Here is a 17,045-nt window from a genome sequence, read left to right as displayed (position 1 = left end):
GATATCATTTGACTAGAGGATACAAGTGATTTGATCCAGTGAACAAGAAAGTCGTGATCAACATATACGTGATCATAGATGAGCTTAAAGAATGGAATTGGATTGAGAATGTCAAGAAGGATTCAGGGAGAATATTTTATGAAGAACAAGTCGAAAGAGAGTGCCATGCTTGAAATAAAGATGAATTGGAAATGCTTCTATTTAAGCCGGCTAGCTTTACAATCCAAAAGTACAAAGTTGGTAGGCCTAAGACTAATGATGTGGTAGTTCCTCGCTGTGAGAAACTACCACTTTTACATATGCTAATCTATGCCTAAAACATAACTAAGAATAAAAATCAACTCTGAACAAAAATGGTGGAACGGACGAGAGAGAGTTTTTTTCTCTCAACTTCCTCGCTTTTATAATAGTCCCTTGTTGTAATTTCCGTTGAGATATCCTAGGGGGTCGTGGTTTCATGGATCATAATACGGAAGATTCAGCTTCATAACTGTGCGTGAGTGGAATACGTGGCTGAGTTGTAAAATAGAATTTGGAAATTAATTGTGGAGAGCGGCATGAGTTGTGTGTCGAGGGGCATACCAACTTTAGTATTGTGTCGACCGACACATAAACTGTGCCGACTGACACAGTACTGTGGCGAGCGGCATGTTTGCTGTAGCAGGAGACATGGTCGTCTGTCATGAGTTTTCAGCAACTTCTGCTATTTCAGTCCATTTCTTTTGCTCTATTGCTCATTTTTTCTTTGTTTCTTCCTCTTCTTCACATATAGGCTCTTAGTTAGCATAAACATGAAATTCAATAGTAATAGCAACATAATATAACATAATTGAATAAAAAGGTAAAATAATTCATGTGAATCGAGTCAAATAAACGATATAATTTCGCGTTATAAGTGAGATGACCCATACGCCTATCACCTTAAGATTTTGGGTGAATATGTGGTGTCTCTTTCACCCGTGTTTCGCTCTTGACCCAATGTATATGCTCATCTTGATGACCTAACAGTGGTATCAGAGTCTTTGGTTCGAGAAAGGGACCAACTTACTTGTAGTTGAAGAAAGTCAACAAATACAAGTGAATGTGGAAGAAAGAGCTTTCACATGAGGGGGAGCATTATATAGACTTACAATTAAGGGGGAGTGTTGAGAACAAGTGTGAGGAAGAAGTCTCACATTGGTTAGAAAATGAAAGAATAAACACTTTATAAGTGAGAAAACCCACTCACCTATCACCTTAAGGTTTTAGGTGGACAAATGGTGTGTCTCTCACAAAGTGTGTTCCAAGTGTAATATGTTCTCTCGTTGACCCCCTTGAAGTTGCCTCCAACATTTGCCATGATTAATAGAAGCAAATATAGGATTAACTTCTGAGAAATTTTTCTTGGAGATTGATTGTTCGAAGGAATTCTTTCTTGATGAATGAGCATAGAAAATACCTTATAGACGTGGGGGTAATTGTGTCATCAACATGATTTGAGAGTGAACCAAAGCATATTGCTCATTCTATCCTTTCAACGAATAACATAATCTTTTCATTCAAAGTATTATAAATAAATTTTTTTTTTTAAAAAACAAAAAATAATAATTATATTAATATATTCAAGCAACTTTAATTAAAAAATTTAATTAAGTAAATCGAAAAAAACGAAGCTAGAACAACAACAACAGCAACAACAACACGCTGCTCCGATCTACTACGTTTTCCGGTATGTCATGTTCTCTGTAATTTCCCTTTCTCTCGTTTTCATGTTCTTCTTATTCTAAATCATTATCCCCTTATCTTAATTTACTTTCAAGCTCAAATCCATGTTTTTGTTTTTGTTTTTCGTTTTCATATGATTTTTGATATGAACAAACTCAAGGTTGCAATTCCCGTGCATTTTAATATGAACATAGTTTATTTCTTCCTGGATTTGGATTTGTAGATTTACAGTGCTCTCATCGGTTTTCGTTCTTTCTAGGGTTTCAATCATTTTCCCGAATTTCATGTTAGGTTGCAAATTTTATGTATAAATTAATCTCTTGAAATGTTGATAGTTTTAAAAATTATTTTTAATTCTTGTTTTAAAATGTTGATAGTTTTAAAATTAAAATAAAATTTATAGTGATGCATGTCTCTTATTGCTTGATAAAAATAGTGATTTTTTTTTTTAGAACCCACGCAGTCACTGTCTATACACTAAGAAAAACCTGACACCTTAATGCTGCGACTTGCGCTGCGAAGAGCTTCTTCAACTTCCATATCCACCGTCGTCAAACACTCTTCCCGGTCCATTTCGGGTTCGGCTTCTAAACCGAGCCTATCCATATGGAGGCGGAAGAAAGAGTTGGGTAAAGAAGGTCTCATCATTACCAAAGAGCTCAAGAGACTCCAACCTGACCCGGTTCGTCTAGACCGCTTTGTCCGGTCCAATGTTTCCCGCTTGCTCAAGTCCGACCTCATCTCTGTACTCTTTGAATTCCAAAGACAGGATAATGTCTTCCTCTCCATGAAGGTGAAGTTTTTATCTTTCGTTTTGGAAGTTTAACCTAATTTTTTCTGTTCTTCTTAGTTATATAGTATTTTATTTTGAGATTAATTTCTATGCATTTTGCACTATTTTCAATACTGTTATCACTAATTTAGTCTTGAAATTGTGGGGAGTAGGTCATAGAATTAAGAAAATTTTGAAATGGTGTTTGAATTTCAATGTTTTATGAACCCAATTGTGGAACCAACTATAACTCTTGATCATGTTTCAATCATGTTAAAGCCGTGATTGAAGTGATCAAATAGCCAAACTGAAGACAATGTCAATTCGCGGTTCAAAGGGTTGAACTGTTGAACCATATGAACAATGAATTCATGAATTATCGACCAAATTAGTGTTTTGAAATGGAACTTCAGGAACTAAATTGACAGCAACCTACAATTTCGAGATTAAATTGGTGATTGACTCGATACTATATTGATTATACAGAGGTTATTGTTTACAGATGTATGGTAAGATTAGACAAAATAAGATCAGAAATGATATAATAGAGAGAGTGTTGGAGTAGCACCTACAGTAGAAAAGATGGTGGAAAATAGACTTAGGTGGTTTGGGCATATGTAGAGAGGAGTCCTATCGATTATGTGGTAAGAAGAGTAGATCAGATGGAGAGAAGTCAAACAGCTAGAGCTAGAGCAACACCTAGAAATACTATAAGAGACGTTATTCAGAAAGATCTCGTGATTAACGATTTGGATAGAAGCATGGTCTTGAATAGAACATTATGGCAGAAGTTGATCAATGTATCCGACCCCATTTAGTGGGATAAGGCTTGTTTCTGTGTTATTGTTTCCGAATGAATGTTAGGTAGGTTGTGTGATGGTATGTGAGAAGGTTAAGTGATGGATTTGATGACAATTATGCTTTTACCTTAGAAGATTAAGGAACTTTCAGCGTGGGTTAAAATCTCAAAAATAAAAACTCTTTTAATGTGGAAGAAAAAAATGGAAAATCTTTTTGGGCTAATTAGTTGTGTTACAAAGTGAAATCACTGACATAAAGAGCTGTGGCTTTACCATGTCTTAATCTGAATAGGATTATGCTGCATTCATTATGTTTCTTACGTTTTCATTGAAATGGACTTAAGTTCTGTCACACTGTTAGGTTCTGTAAATGTGGTCGGTAATTTAGCACGGATAGCTTTGTACTTTTCCAATATAAAAGATTATTAACAAAAATCAATTTCACTCTTCCCCGTGAGATGCAAATACAATAATGTTGGGCCAACCTAATTGCATTTGTAAACTGCCTAGGTCAATAGATGTATATGTTTGTAACTGTTTCTGTTTTGTTGTATGTTTGTATCTGATGGAATAGAGTAGGGGAAGCAAAATATCAATATTCAGTTATGCAGTTTCAATTTAGTGTTTATTAGGGAGAGGGTAAGCTCTCAGACACCCCTGTCTATCAATTGTAACAGCACTGTTTTCATTCCAATTATCAATAAAACATCACCATTCAGAAGAAAACCTTAGTATCAGCAGGTAAAGTAAATCCTACATATGATTCGCTTCAAGAACGACTTTAGGTTATTGAAATGTTATCCAATTTGTGGTGTTTGCATTGTTTTAACTAATTGATCTAAAATATTGAAACGCATCAGCGGTTTATTGACCAATCTTTCCTTTCTCAGTTATACGATATAATTCGCAAAGAAATATGGTACCGGCCGGACATGTTCTTTTACAGGGACATGCTTATGATGCTTGCAAGAAACAAAAGGGTGGATGAATCAAAGAGGGTGTGGGAAGATTTGAAAAGAGAGGGAGTTTTATTTGATCAGCATACATTTGGAGACATTATTAGAGCCTATCTAGATAGTGGATTGATCTTAGAGGCTATGGACATATATGAAGAAATGCGACAATCTCCTGAGCCGCCTCTGTCATTGCCTTTTCGTGTAATATTAAAAGGACTCATTCCATATCCAGAGTTAAGAGAGAAAATAAAAGACGACTTTTTAGAGATTTTCCCGGATATGATCATATATGACCCTCCTGAGGACTTGTTTGAAGATCATGAGAAGTATAGGGATGAAACTAATAGTGACATTTATTGAGTCGGTGATGGATTGTAATGGACCTCCTTGCATTAAAGACCTGACACTTGGAGCATGAACAAATATGCGGCTAATAAGAGAGATTCTGACACCATCATCTGCACTACGCTTAACAAATTCTTTTGACAGAGATGTTGAAGTTTGCAGCGTATATTTAAATACTGAAGCAGCATGATTCTATGCAATGTTGAAACCTTGTAGCTGATGTTTTGAGTAAACCTCATTCGTTCGCTTTTCTGTGATGATTCCAGCGTTGAGATTTTCCTACCGCCCTCCTGCGCTCTCTCTTCATTGTACTTGATACATCTGAGTCTCAATCTAGTGATTCGTTCTGCAACATCTTTTATGCCTTGGTCTTGTAGAATCCCAATTGGTGTAGGATTTTATGAATTTATCTTGTTATACGATTCTGGATTCTCGATAAATCATTTTGCGCGTTATTTGGTTCATTGTTCACAACTAAATTATCTAAAGTCATGTGCTACGTTGTTGATTTGGCAAATGCCTGGCTTTATTGTTGGACAAAAGAGATTTATAAAGTCAAATATGTGTTTCACCGATTTGGTCAGCCAAGATAAGTCAACTCACACACGAAGCAAAAGCAATCATAGTTTAACCGGTGAAACTCTGGAGAAAGTTATAGCCCTATTCTACCTGGGCTGCCTGATGATGTTGCAAAACATTGTCTTGCACTTGTTCCTCGTTCCAGCTTCCCGGCCATGGTTGGTGTCTGTAAGAAATGGAGGTTGTTTATTCGAAGCAAAGAATTTGTAATGGTGCGAAAATTGGCAGGATTACTTGAGGAATGGCTCTATTTCTTGACAATGGATAGTGAAGGGAAGGAAAGCCACTGGGAGGTCATAGATAATCTCAATCATAAATGTCTATCCCTTCCACCAATTCCTGGTCCAGGAAAGGCTTCGTTTGGGGTTGTGGTTGTTAATGGAAAGCTTCTTATCATGGCTGGTTATTCAGCTGTTGACGGAACCGTTGTTGCCTCATCAGAGGTTTACCAATATGACTCTTACCTTAACAGGTATAATTATATTCTCTAATCTGCATTCTATCTAGAAATCTTGAGAGTTTATTATCTATATGTATGATAATTGATAAATTTGTTCTCCAATATAAGTTAGTTAACATAGACTTATTGGACTATACATAATTTTTGAAACATGACGATCTCTAATGATCAATTGCATTTGCAGTTGAAGCAGATTATCAAACATGAATGTGGCTCGTTATGACTTCGCTTGTGCCGAAGTGAACGGCTTGGTTTATATTGCTGGAGGCTATGGAGTGAATGGGGACAGACTCTCTAGTGTTGAGATGTATGATCCAGAAACTGATAAATGGATCCTGATAGAGAGTCTTCGTCGCCCAAGGTGGGGTTGCTTTGCTTGTGGATTAGAAGGTAAGCTCTATGTCATGGGTGGAAGGTCAAGCTTTACTATTGGAAACTCCAAGTCTGTCGATATATATAACCCCGAAAAGCACAGCTGGTGCGACATTAAGAATGGCTGTGTTATGGTCACTGCTCATGCAGTATTGGAAAAGAAGTTATTCTGTATTGAGTGGAAGAACCAGCGGAAGCTGGCAATATTCAGTCCAAAAAAAACTCATGGACAATGGTACCTGTCCCATTAACAGGGAGCTCGAGTGTTGGCTTTCGATTCGGCATACTAGACGGAAAGCTGTTACTATTTCCAGTTAAAAAAGAACGTACTAATCAAACACTGTTATATGATCTAAATGCAGCTTTGGGATCAGAATGGCAAACTTCAGACATAAGGCCATCTGGTATGTGTTTGTGCAGCGTAACAATCAAGGCATGAAACTTCTTTTGTTATGAAGTTTTCTGCATTTTCACTGAAGTTTAAAATGGCATTGAGGATGGATTTCCCTCATTATATGATCAGAGAATTATATCTGGTGCTTTTGGTTTGAGTTGTGGCTGTTGTTGTATTTGTATTTTTAGCTTTAACGATTATTGTATTTTTAGTTTATAATTATGATGTTGTTGTTTATCATGTATCCCATTATGGCATTATGTCTTTGACATATGGAGGGGATCAATTTCCTGTTTTGTAATATTGATTTTGAAGTAGCTCTATTTCAATTTAAGGTGAATGGATTTCTGTTTGTTTATTGTTCTTTTGGTTTTGTAATGTGATAAAGTGAAACAAATTGCAATACTAACAAACTAAATTCTCCAAGTAAATAAACAATGAACAACTCTAAAGATCTCATAGCTACTGCTTCTTCTGCATCATGTCCTATAGATCTCAGCTATGTTGAAACCTTTCCATGGGACACATCAACCTGCAGAGACCCTATTGACACACAGCACTGTTGTCAATCACTTCTCAGTCTTGTTGGTATAGGACTTGCAAAACACCTCAAAGAAAACATTTCCTCAGCATGTTTACAAGATTTCAAACTCAAACTTTCATCCTTAAAAATCCAACCCTCGTTAGTCCATACTTGTTTCCCAAACTCAACTCAGTTTGTCACCAACACTTCAAGCTGTGCAGGTATATCAAACATCACTGATTGGAAACAAAAAGTTGGTATGATGAGTCCTTTAGATACTTCTTGTAATGGTGATTTGAAATCTGAAACCACTTGTAGCATTTGTACTGATGCTGGTTTTAAAGTAATTTCTCAGCTTACAGATATTGATCCAAAAAATTCAACTAAGTGTTTTTACTTTTCAATTTTATATGCTATTGGTATTGTGAATCAGTTTGGTCCTACAGATACTGCCGCAGCTGCTTGTATACTTGGTATGCCACTTTCATCAACAGGGACATCAAATAATGGAAAAATTCTGAAACTTGTTTTTGGGTTATTAGGTGCTATTGTTGGTGTTGTTCTTGCTTTTGTGTTGATTCTTATGTATAAAAAATGGAATAAGATGAGAAGGGAAAATCTTTATCACAGGTCAGTTGAAAACAGTGTTAGAGACAGTGTTTTGCCTAACACAGGAGCTAAATGGTTTCACATATCAGAACTTGAAAAGGCTACAAACAAGTTTTCATTGAAGAATAAGATTGGTCAAGATGGTGATGGTGTTGTGTATAAAGGAACACTTTCAGATGGAACTTTGGTTGCTGTGAAAGAAATTCTTGATTTGGAAACTAGAGGAGATGAAGAGTTTTGTTATGAAGTTGAGATTATAAGCAAAATTAAGCATAGGTATCTTCTTCCTTTAAGAGGTTGCTGTGTTACAAGTCATAGTGTGAGATGTAAGAGAAGGTTTTTGGTTTATGATTATATGCCGAATGGAAGTTTAAGCTATCAGCTATCAGTTAACGGTGCTAATAAGCTAACTTGGCCACAAAGGAAGAATATTATACTCGATGTAGCTAAAGGGCTAGCTTCTTTGCATTACGAGATCAAACCGCCGATTTTTCATCGCGATATTAAGGCGACGGATATACTTTTGGACTCGAAAATGAAAGCGAAAGTTGCTGATTTCGGATTGGCGAAACAAGGTAATGAAGGACAGTCTCATCTAACAACAAGAGTGGCAGGAACATATGGTTATTTAGCACTTGAGTATGCTTTATATGGACAGTTGACAGAAAAAAGTGATGTTTATAGTTTTGGTATAGTGATACTTGAGGTAATGAGTGGTAGAAAAGTGCTTGATACAATGAATTCACCTGTTGTTTTGATAACTGATTGGGCTTGGTCACTAGCGAAATCCGGAAAAATATTTGATCAATCAATTAGAGATGAAGGGCCAGAGAAAAATCATGGAAAGGTTTGTGCTTGTTGGAATTCTTTGTGCTCATGCAATGGTTGCATTGAGGCCAACTATAGCAGAAGCACTTAAGATGTTGGAAGGTGATATTGATATTCCTAATTTGCCTGATAGACCTGTTGATAGGAAGCAATTCCTATTAAGGTTCTAAACTAAGGTTTAAACTAGGAAAAGGGAAGAACAATAAAAGGGACTTAAAATAAAAGATAAAATTAAACTTGATTTCATTCATTGATTTGTAATGTGTCAATGACACTACATATATAATGTAACTAATGGGCCAATAACTAAAAATGCCCATTTACTAAAATACCAACTAATATAAAACCTTAAATTAATAATTCTAATTAAACTAAAAATATTAAAATATAACTAAATACTCTCTATCACCTGTGCCACTTGGTCATGAATCTTTTCAATCTTCTCTATTGAATGTATGCAACAAAGTGGAAGATCAACACCTTTTACTTCATTTTATTCTTCAAATATGAGCTCATTTAGTAGAAATTGAAGAACCAGTTTGATTTGTTTCTGCAGTGTAGTGTCTAGTTTAGATTAATTAGGATTTTTCAGAAATTATTTGAAGGATCAATTGAACCTTCCAAGTTATTATTAATATATAATATGATGTAATCATAGATACCTTGAATTATTTGTATACACTACATGTAGTTTTTTCCCTCTAGTCTTATCTTTTTATTTTGTTTATGATATGACTTATCTTTTTATTGATGTATATATAATATATAGTTGTGACATGGAAATTTGAACCAATAAAGTTTGTATAAACTATGTTTGTTTTAGTTTTTTTTTTTTATAAGCAATGGAGTAGAAATTTCATTCAAACAACACAAAAATCAGAGTACAAGAAATACTCGCTTCCTCGACAATACAAACTCTAAGCTATCATCGAATCCAGCAGAGTATGGCACCAGAAATAAAAACTAACAGGACCACTACAATTACTCCCTATAAACAGCCACTGCCATGACAATAATCTTAATTTCTCAAACACATCTGCCACTACCACTTCCTCATTCTTAAAAATCACCGCATTTCGCTTACACCATAAAGACCAACAACAAACCAACCAAATTAACAGCCTCTTTTTCATTGGAATTCTGCTGCCAATGGATTCAGAGAAAGAAAATAAATGAGCTGCCAAGGAATCAGAATGCTGCACAGATAGACCTATCCACGTACTTACTAACTTCCACACCTCCACAGCGAAAGGGCACTGAACCAACAAATGAAGCAACGACTCACCAAGCCTATTACAAAGCGGACACACATTTGAATCAGAATTTATCAGAATACCCCTTTTTAACAATTGTTCCCTTGTAGCAATTCTGTATTTGATACATCTCCATCCAAACACTTGAATTTTCGACGGGACTTGCGTATTCCAGATTTGTTTTAGTGCCAATAGATCCACAGCATTTGACGACGGACTATGATTATAGCTTCCTACCACCGAGTATCCCCCACTAACCGAGTACGACGCTTCCCCTTGATGGAACCACACGAAAGAATCCTTTGCATCTGGTCTGATCGTGACGGTGCACAAAATCTCTTTTAACTCTGCTAACTGCTCCGTTGCCTCTCCAATCAAATTTGCCATGGATTCTGAAACATACCACACCCACACTGAGTTCACCAAGCAACCCATATCACTAACCAGAGCTTCTTTATCCGTGGCCAGTTCGTAAAGATGAGGGTAAGTTATGCTCAAAGGTTGTCCGCCAATCCATCTAGTTCTCCAAAACAGCACCCTTGATCCACAGCCAATCCTGCAAAAAATTGAATCCAAAAACCAATTCGCATTGGTTGATATAACATGTCCAATGGACATCACGTCACGCCACCACAAAGAAGACTTTTTAATGTTCGACAAGCTCGCCCCCCTAAAAACACACAATTCCAAAGCACCGTATCTATGAACCAACAATTTCCGCCATATAACCTCCTCCTCCACTAAAAACCGCCATTTCCATTTACATAACAACGACTCGTTTGCCTTCAACAAACACCTCACACCTAACCCGCCCTCTTTTTTGCTTCTACAAATTACATCCCAACCGACCCACGCTACACCCACCTTGTCCACCCCACCACCCCACAAGAATTCTCTCTGGATACGAATAAGTTCCTTCAACACATCCTTGGGAATTTTGAAGAAGGATAAGAAAAAAATGGGAATCGAATTTAACACTGAATTGATAAGCGTCACCCTTCCTCCCACCGACAAAAATTTGCTCTTCCATAAGCACAACCTAGCTTTCACCTTCTTGATCACCGGCGCCCAAACAGCCTTGGATCTATGTTTTGCCCCAACCGGAATTCCTAAGAAATCGAATGGAACAATGCCCCTGGAACAACACAAAAACGATGAGGCTTCCTGTAAAAAGTCTTCCTTCAAATTCACACCGTACAGGTTACTTTTGCTTAGGTTTACGTACAGCCCTGACACCAGCTCAAAGCCACGCAGAACAGCTTTAATACGTCTAATATTACTCCACGAACCATCCCCAATAACCACTGTGTCATCTGCAAACTGAAGAAGATGAAAACTAGTCACCTCATCAATTTTGAAACCTTTAAAATGACCCAAAAGAATCGCCCTATCCATCATTTTCGCTAGGCCTTCCGCAACTAGTGTGAACAGAAACGGAGATAACGGATCTCCCTGCCTGAGACCTTTACCCATTGGAAATTCCGAAGTCGGGCTACCATTTACTAACACTGACATGGAACAGTTACATATGCAGGCCTTGATCCATGAAATCCACTTCACGCCGAATCCACTCCTCCTCAAGACGTAGAAAAGAAAATCCCATGACACGTTATCGTATGCCTTTGCGAAATCCACCTTAAGAATACAACACTCTTGTCCAGATCTAGTTGCCAAATCGATAACTTCATTCAGCACTAGCACGCCATCCTGAATCTGCCTACCTGGAACGAATGCCGACTGATAACCTGATATAAGCTTCCCAATACACTTTTTCAGCCTATTTGCCAACAGCTTTGCCAGGATCTTATACAAACTAGACACCAAACTGATAGGACGGAATTCATGCAGCCATTGAGGATTCTCACACTTAGGGATTAAAGCAATAAAAGAAGCTAATATCGCCTTTGGTAAATTTGCCTTGCTATGGAACTCAGATACAAAATTAAGAACATCCTTCTCAACAATTTCCCAGCACTTCCTCAGAAAATTGAAGTTAAAACCGTCAGGGCCTGGACATTTATCACCGTCGCACTCCCAAACAACCCCTTTAATTTCCTCCAAAGAGAATGAAGCTTGCAATTGCTGAGAATCCCAAGATGATAACAGCGGAAAAACCAAGCCATCCAAACGAGGCCGAGACAAACCTGTTTCCATAAATTTATCAGCAAAAAAACCTCTAACCGCTCTCTTCACGCCATTGACCTCTTCAATTCTGCCCCCACTAGTATTGATGCCAACCATAGAGTTCCTCCCTCTTCTAATTTTAAGAGAATTATGGAAGAATTTAGTATTGAAATCACCCTCCTTAATCCACCTCACCCTTGACTTTTGCCTAATGATACTCTCACGGCGCTGTAACAAGTTCCAGAAGTCCCTAGCTGCCTCCACCCTTTCGTTTCCACCTTGAGAACCCTGAGAATTCACCAAAGCTGCCAAGCGATCATCACAATCATTAATCGTATCAACAGCTTTTTCGATCCCACAATCAACCCAGCCAAACACAGAAGAATTCCACCAACGTAACCTTTCTTTCAGAATACGAAACTTTTCCTTAATTACGAAAGTGCTTGATCCTGAAACCACCATATTACCCCATTCTGCAGCCACAAAGCTAACCAACTCAGGATGTTCCATCCAACAATTAAGCGTCCGAAACGGCTTAGGGCCCCAATTAGTCTTGTTGCATCTCAACCAAACAGGGTTGTGATCTGAAATATCCTTCAAGCCAATTTGTTGGGACTCCGCGGATATAAGCCTAACGAATCCATCTGAAAGCAAGAACCTGTCTAACCTGCTCAAAGCCCTTGCTCCCCCGACTCCATGTGAATTTTCTTTCACCAGTAGGTAAGTCTTCCACCTCCATCAGCTCAATGAAATCATTAAATTCTGACGCCTCTTGAGACCTAAAGAAGGATCCTCTACCAACGCGTTCAGCTTGACAACGGAGAGAATTGAAATCCCCCCCCCCAAACACCACTCTCCATCCACCCATCTGTTTCTCAGAGAAATTAACTCCCCCCATAACTTCCTCTTCAGCGCAATATGGCATGAAGAATAAATACTCACCAAGAAGCATTTCACGCCTTTGAACATTGCACAAACGCCTAGAAAGCCTTCCCCCGAAAAACTAAAACACACATCCACCACCTCCTTGTTCCATAGCAAAAGGATACCACCAGACAACCCCTGAGAATTCTTTGCCGACCACCCCACATCCCCGCCACCCCAAAAAGAACAAGCTATAACATTTGTCATTTCCTGAATTTTTGTTTCCTGGAGGAAACACACATCCGCCGCCCCTTTTCTCAAACACTCCTGAATTCTTCTTCTTTTTAACGAATTACCTCCCCCTCTTATATTGTAGGTCACAATATTCATCAAACCCCTTGATTATTTTCCCCCAACTGAGCTTGACTCTCCTTATGATCCCTGGCCTCCATTGCTCTAATTTCTTCAACATAAACCCTATCTTCCTCGTCACCCACCACTCCCAACTCAACTATGTCATTCCACACTTTGCTTGCCGATTCCCTTGCAACATCACCTTCAGTGTTGGCCACCGAGACAGAATTCTCACCCCTATCTCTACCTCTCAGGAGCGAATTAGACAATGAGCAGTTTGAATTTGCGGCAAGAGAAGGGATTAGGGATTTCCTATTCCTCCCCACAGGAATTGAAGACACGGTGGCCTCACTAGATCTCGCTGACACTTGTTTTTTTGATTGGGCCAAAGGAAGACTCTCTTTATTGGGCCCAAACAAAACAGACTTTTTTTGTGGCCCACCCGAACAAGTTCATTCAGTGGCCTTTTTGGCTCTGCACGTGATGGAGAGAACATTTTTCCTCTTTTTCTTCCCAATCTTGGACTTCTCCACTTGCTTAGGCACTGCACCCACGTCTCTCTTTGATTGCGACAGTTCTTCTTCTACGCTCGAGACACGTAAACCAACATTAAATGGTTGACCTTCCCCATCAAACAAATCATTGTACCCTGGGATACGGGGAATCGCACCACTTTCCTTCCTTTTAACTTTTCCAGCCACCAAACCAGTGGACTTGTCGTTTACATTGCTTCCATCATTTACCTTTTCACAACTTTTTCTGCGCTTTTCTTCCACGTTTGCATCCAAAAGTACTTTTGAACCTTTTTCAAAAAAGACATCTTCTGATTCACCAGCCTCCGCCTCCCCCTTAGCATAACCTTCCTCCGCCCCCATCGAAGATTCCGCCACCATTTCCACTCTGGGCTTTGACGTATTTTTTGGCATAACAATCCTAATCGGACCTTAAGAGTCTTCAACGATCTTGATCGAGAAGAAACTACCGTTCACCCCAATATTGAAGGTCTCGTTTAGGACAATATTGTATTTTGTTCTAACCATAATCCTGGCAACATCAAAATTTTCAAGATTATGTGTTTCGTCGTCGGAGCACATGTATGTTCCCACCGGAGACACCAAGAACTGAAAGAATTCCGGACACCAAACATGACAGGGGATGCCGTAACAACGAAGCCAAGTAACTCTTTCGTTATCCACCTCTTCTGGACTCCATTTCCTGATTTCCTTAAACCATTGACTCAGCCAGTCCTTTGCCTCCCTTACTAAGAACTCCAACTCCCCTTCCTCCCTTTCTTCTAAAAGACATTTGTTTGCACCAATAGGAGTAACCTTAACAGAAAAGTACCCCTCCATATTGAAATATTCCTGCATATTGTAAGTCATGCCTGGATTCTCCACCACTCCAATGAAAGATTTTTCGAACCTGGCTAGCTGATCCTCCCCAACATTGAACTCCATGTGAGCAAAATTTGGTTTCTTCCCTTTATTCGCTACCACCTGAGCAAACGAACGGTTTCCCTCAGCTGTCATCCTCCTCTCAAAAAATTGAGCTTTTTGATTCTGACCCTGCTCCCTCCTAGTCTTCTCCTCAACACCCATCGATTCCAACCCCTGACCACCATCACCTTCCACAACCTTTCCCCTTCTAACACCTGCCCTTGAATATTTTGGTAGATTTGCATGTATCTTTCTTCCATCGATAAAAATGTTGTCCAGTTTTATTGCCAATCTCTCTGGTTCCTTCACCGTGAAAAACCTCACGAAACCGTAACGCTTTCCTCTCACATCACGCTTTGGAGGAATAACCACCTCATCGACTGCCCCGAAATCTCTGAATATGTTGTAAAGCTCCTTTGCTCCATGACTGTCTGGGAACTCCGTGAAGAAAAAAGAACAACTCGCATTCTCACTGCCCTGAGCATCCTCCTTCCAAACCCTATCCTTCCTTGTAACCTCCGCATCCCATCGTGGTTTAAAAATTCTTTCCCGGCGCCTCACCCTAGTCCACTCCATTTGTTTGTGTACACCAACTATGCGGCGCAACTACAGTCTCTTAATACTTATTACTAAATCTTTTGTTTGTTTTAGTTAGATATTCGACCACTTAACTAATTATAGTTGCTTTATGCTATGGCCTACCATTGGGTGCTATACCTACTTGACACGGCTGGCAACAGAAACGATAAGTTTGTTTTGGTAGGGGCCAATTACAAAGACTTCAATACTTTAGTAGCAGCCAAAGGCAAACCTAGGGGACAACTTCTCTATCCATCACAAAAAGTTGGGTAGTGTACCTCCAATCAATCACATGATTTCATCTCATTTGACACATTTAATTATTTATTAAAATATTATAAATATTTGTTGTTCTTAAAGCATTTTACAAAGGAGGTGACCTTACCTAAATTTTTGAGTTGGACCAACTACCTTTCAAGAAAATTTCTTTACCCACCTCCCTATGGGGGTCACCCCCAGCGAAATTCCCAACTTACCCCTGCTTCGGAGATTCATCTCCGAAGTTTTTTTTTTGTAGATTTTTATAGATTTCGGAGATGCATTTCGGAAATGCATCAAAATTCATTTATTTTTTACAATCAGGTAAGAAAACCATTACAGGACTCAGACGGTTACCTTCTAAGAAATGTGGTAACACTTTCCTACTTAAAAGCCTATGTAACAAAAATTGGGAAGCTCCACAGCCACGCACTAATTCCATTTTGTTACTTACAGTACGTAGTACGTATTTTTATTAAAAGAATAAAAAAACCTTTTGAAATTTCGAAGTTCCCTTTTCCTTCTCCCCACCACTCTCAGACGGTTAACTTTTAAACACTTTCCTATTTAAAAGCTTCTCACCCATTTTTCTTTCAAAATATCCCAAATCATTTTCGATCCTAAGTCTTCTTCTTTGCTTTAACGTTTTCTATCTCTTGTTACTGCTTTCATCACAATGTCTCGCCGCGGTGGAGGAAATCATCCCGAAAATCGCCGGAGTCAACCATCTCCTGCACATTCTCAACAATCATCCGTCAATGCTGCAGGATCAGGCCGTGGTGGTGGTGGCCGTGGCTCTTGCGGTGGACGTACCTCGGGTTCTTCTTCCTCCGGACATCCACCTCCTCCGTCATATGCTCCGGCCCCGGTTACCTCTCCTCCGTCTGTTGTTGCAGCTCAGGTTGTTCGTCCATCTGTTTCAGCGCCGTTTGTTCCATCTGTCGCAGCGCCGGTTGCTTCCTTGAGTCCGGCTCTGATCTCCATCGAGAGCCTGACTGCCGAAGTTAAACAGAAGGCTACTCTAGAGTCGGCTCCGTCGTCTCAGAAGGCGGTTAGGTTCCCTAACCGACCTGGTTACGGTCAATTGGGAAGGAGAGTCGGCTCCGTCGTTTCAGAAGGCGGTTAGGTTCCATAACCGACCTGGTTACGGTCAATTGGGAAGGAAAATTCAAGTTCGTGCTAATCATTTTCAGTTGCGAGTGGCTGATAAGGATCTACACCACTATGATGTAAGTATAGTTTGCTCATAAGTTTTTTGTTGTTGTTTATTATGTTGGTAAGTTACAATGTGGTATGGATTTCTAGAGGATCAGGACTTTCTAACCTGTTGCAGCGTCTCCTCCATCGTCTTCATCCGATTAAATAAAGCGAATCGTTCTTGTTTGTTATTTTTCTTCTGTCCAGACCTTTTCTCGGAAGTGCATTTCCGAATTCCTCCAAGGGGGGTGAATTCGGAGATGAACTTCCGAGAACACCACATTTTCTGAAAAATAACTTTATTTCGGAGATGCATCTCCGAAATCAATATTTTATATTAAAAAAACACTTTTTCGAAGATACATTTCCGAAAACACCTTTTTTTTCAAAAAAAGTACATTTTCGGAAATGAACTTCCGAAAATAGGGGTATTGTGGTAAATTCACCAGAGGTGGCCAAGAAGGTTAGGAGGTGGGTGAAGAAATTTTCCCTTTCAATTATGTCCAGCTAAGATTCCTAATTCTTAAGTATATTTTAACGACTTTTTTTTTGGCTTTATACCACCGGTTTAGTCCGGTTCGGGGGCGAGTTCTGGCATCAAGTGGTTCCATCCCCCTCCCGATCGCAGTTGACTTTTT

General features: G+C 39.0%; 2 protein-coding genes and 2 pseudogenes across 2 annotated transcripts; 3 read left to right on the top strand and 1 right to left on the bottom strand.

The window, feature by feature from the left end:
* Positions 1–1,588: 1,588 nt before the first annotated feature.
* LOC131608805 (pentatricopeptide repeat-containing protein At1g62350-like) lies at positions 1,589–4,592 on the top strand. The gene is made up of 3 exons (XM_058880352.1): positions 1,589–1,708; positions 2,157–2,497; positions 4,167–4,592. The coding sequence occupies exons 2-3, from the start codon at positions 2,204–2,206 to the stop codon at positions 4,590–4,592; spliced, it is 720 nt and encodes a 239-aa protein (XP_058736335.1). The 5' UTR covers positions 1,589–1,708; positions 2,157–2,203.
* A 345-nt stretch (positions 4,593–4,937) lies between these two features.
* Positions 4,938–6,716, top strand: LOC131608804 (F-box/kelch-repeat protein At1g67480-like; annotated as a pseudogene).
* A 102-nt stretch (positions 6,717–6,818) lies between these two features.
* LOC131608806 (probable receptor-like protein kinase At1g11050) lies at positions 6,819–8,945 on the top strand (annotated as a pseudogene).
* Positions 8,946–13,881: 4,936 nt separating this feature from the next.
* LOC131611080 (uncharacterized) lies at positions 13,882–14,949 on the bottom strand. The gene has a single exon (XM_058883201.1). The coding sequence runs from the start codon at positions 14,947–14,949 to the stop codon at positions 13,882–13,884; it is 1,068 nt and encodes a 355-aa protein (XP_058739184.1).
* Between the last annotated feature and the right edge of the window lie 2,096 nt (positions 14,950–17,045).

Source organism: Vicia villosa, linkage group LG6, assembly GCF_029867415.1.
Source record: "Vicia villosa cultivar HV-30 ecotype Madison, WI linkage group LG6, Vvil1.0, whole genome shotgun sequence".
Taxonomy (NCBI): domain Eukaryota; kingdom Viridiplantae; phylum Streptophyta; class Magnoliopsida; order Fabales; family Fabaceae; genus Vicia; species Vicia villosa.
This window is presented reverse-complemented; position numbering and strand designations above follow the sequence as displayed.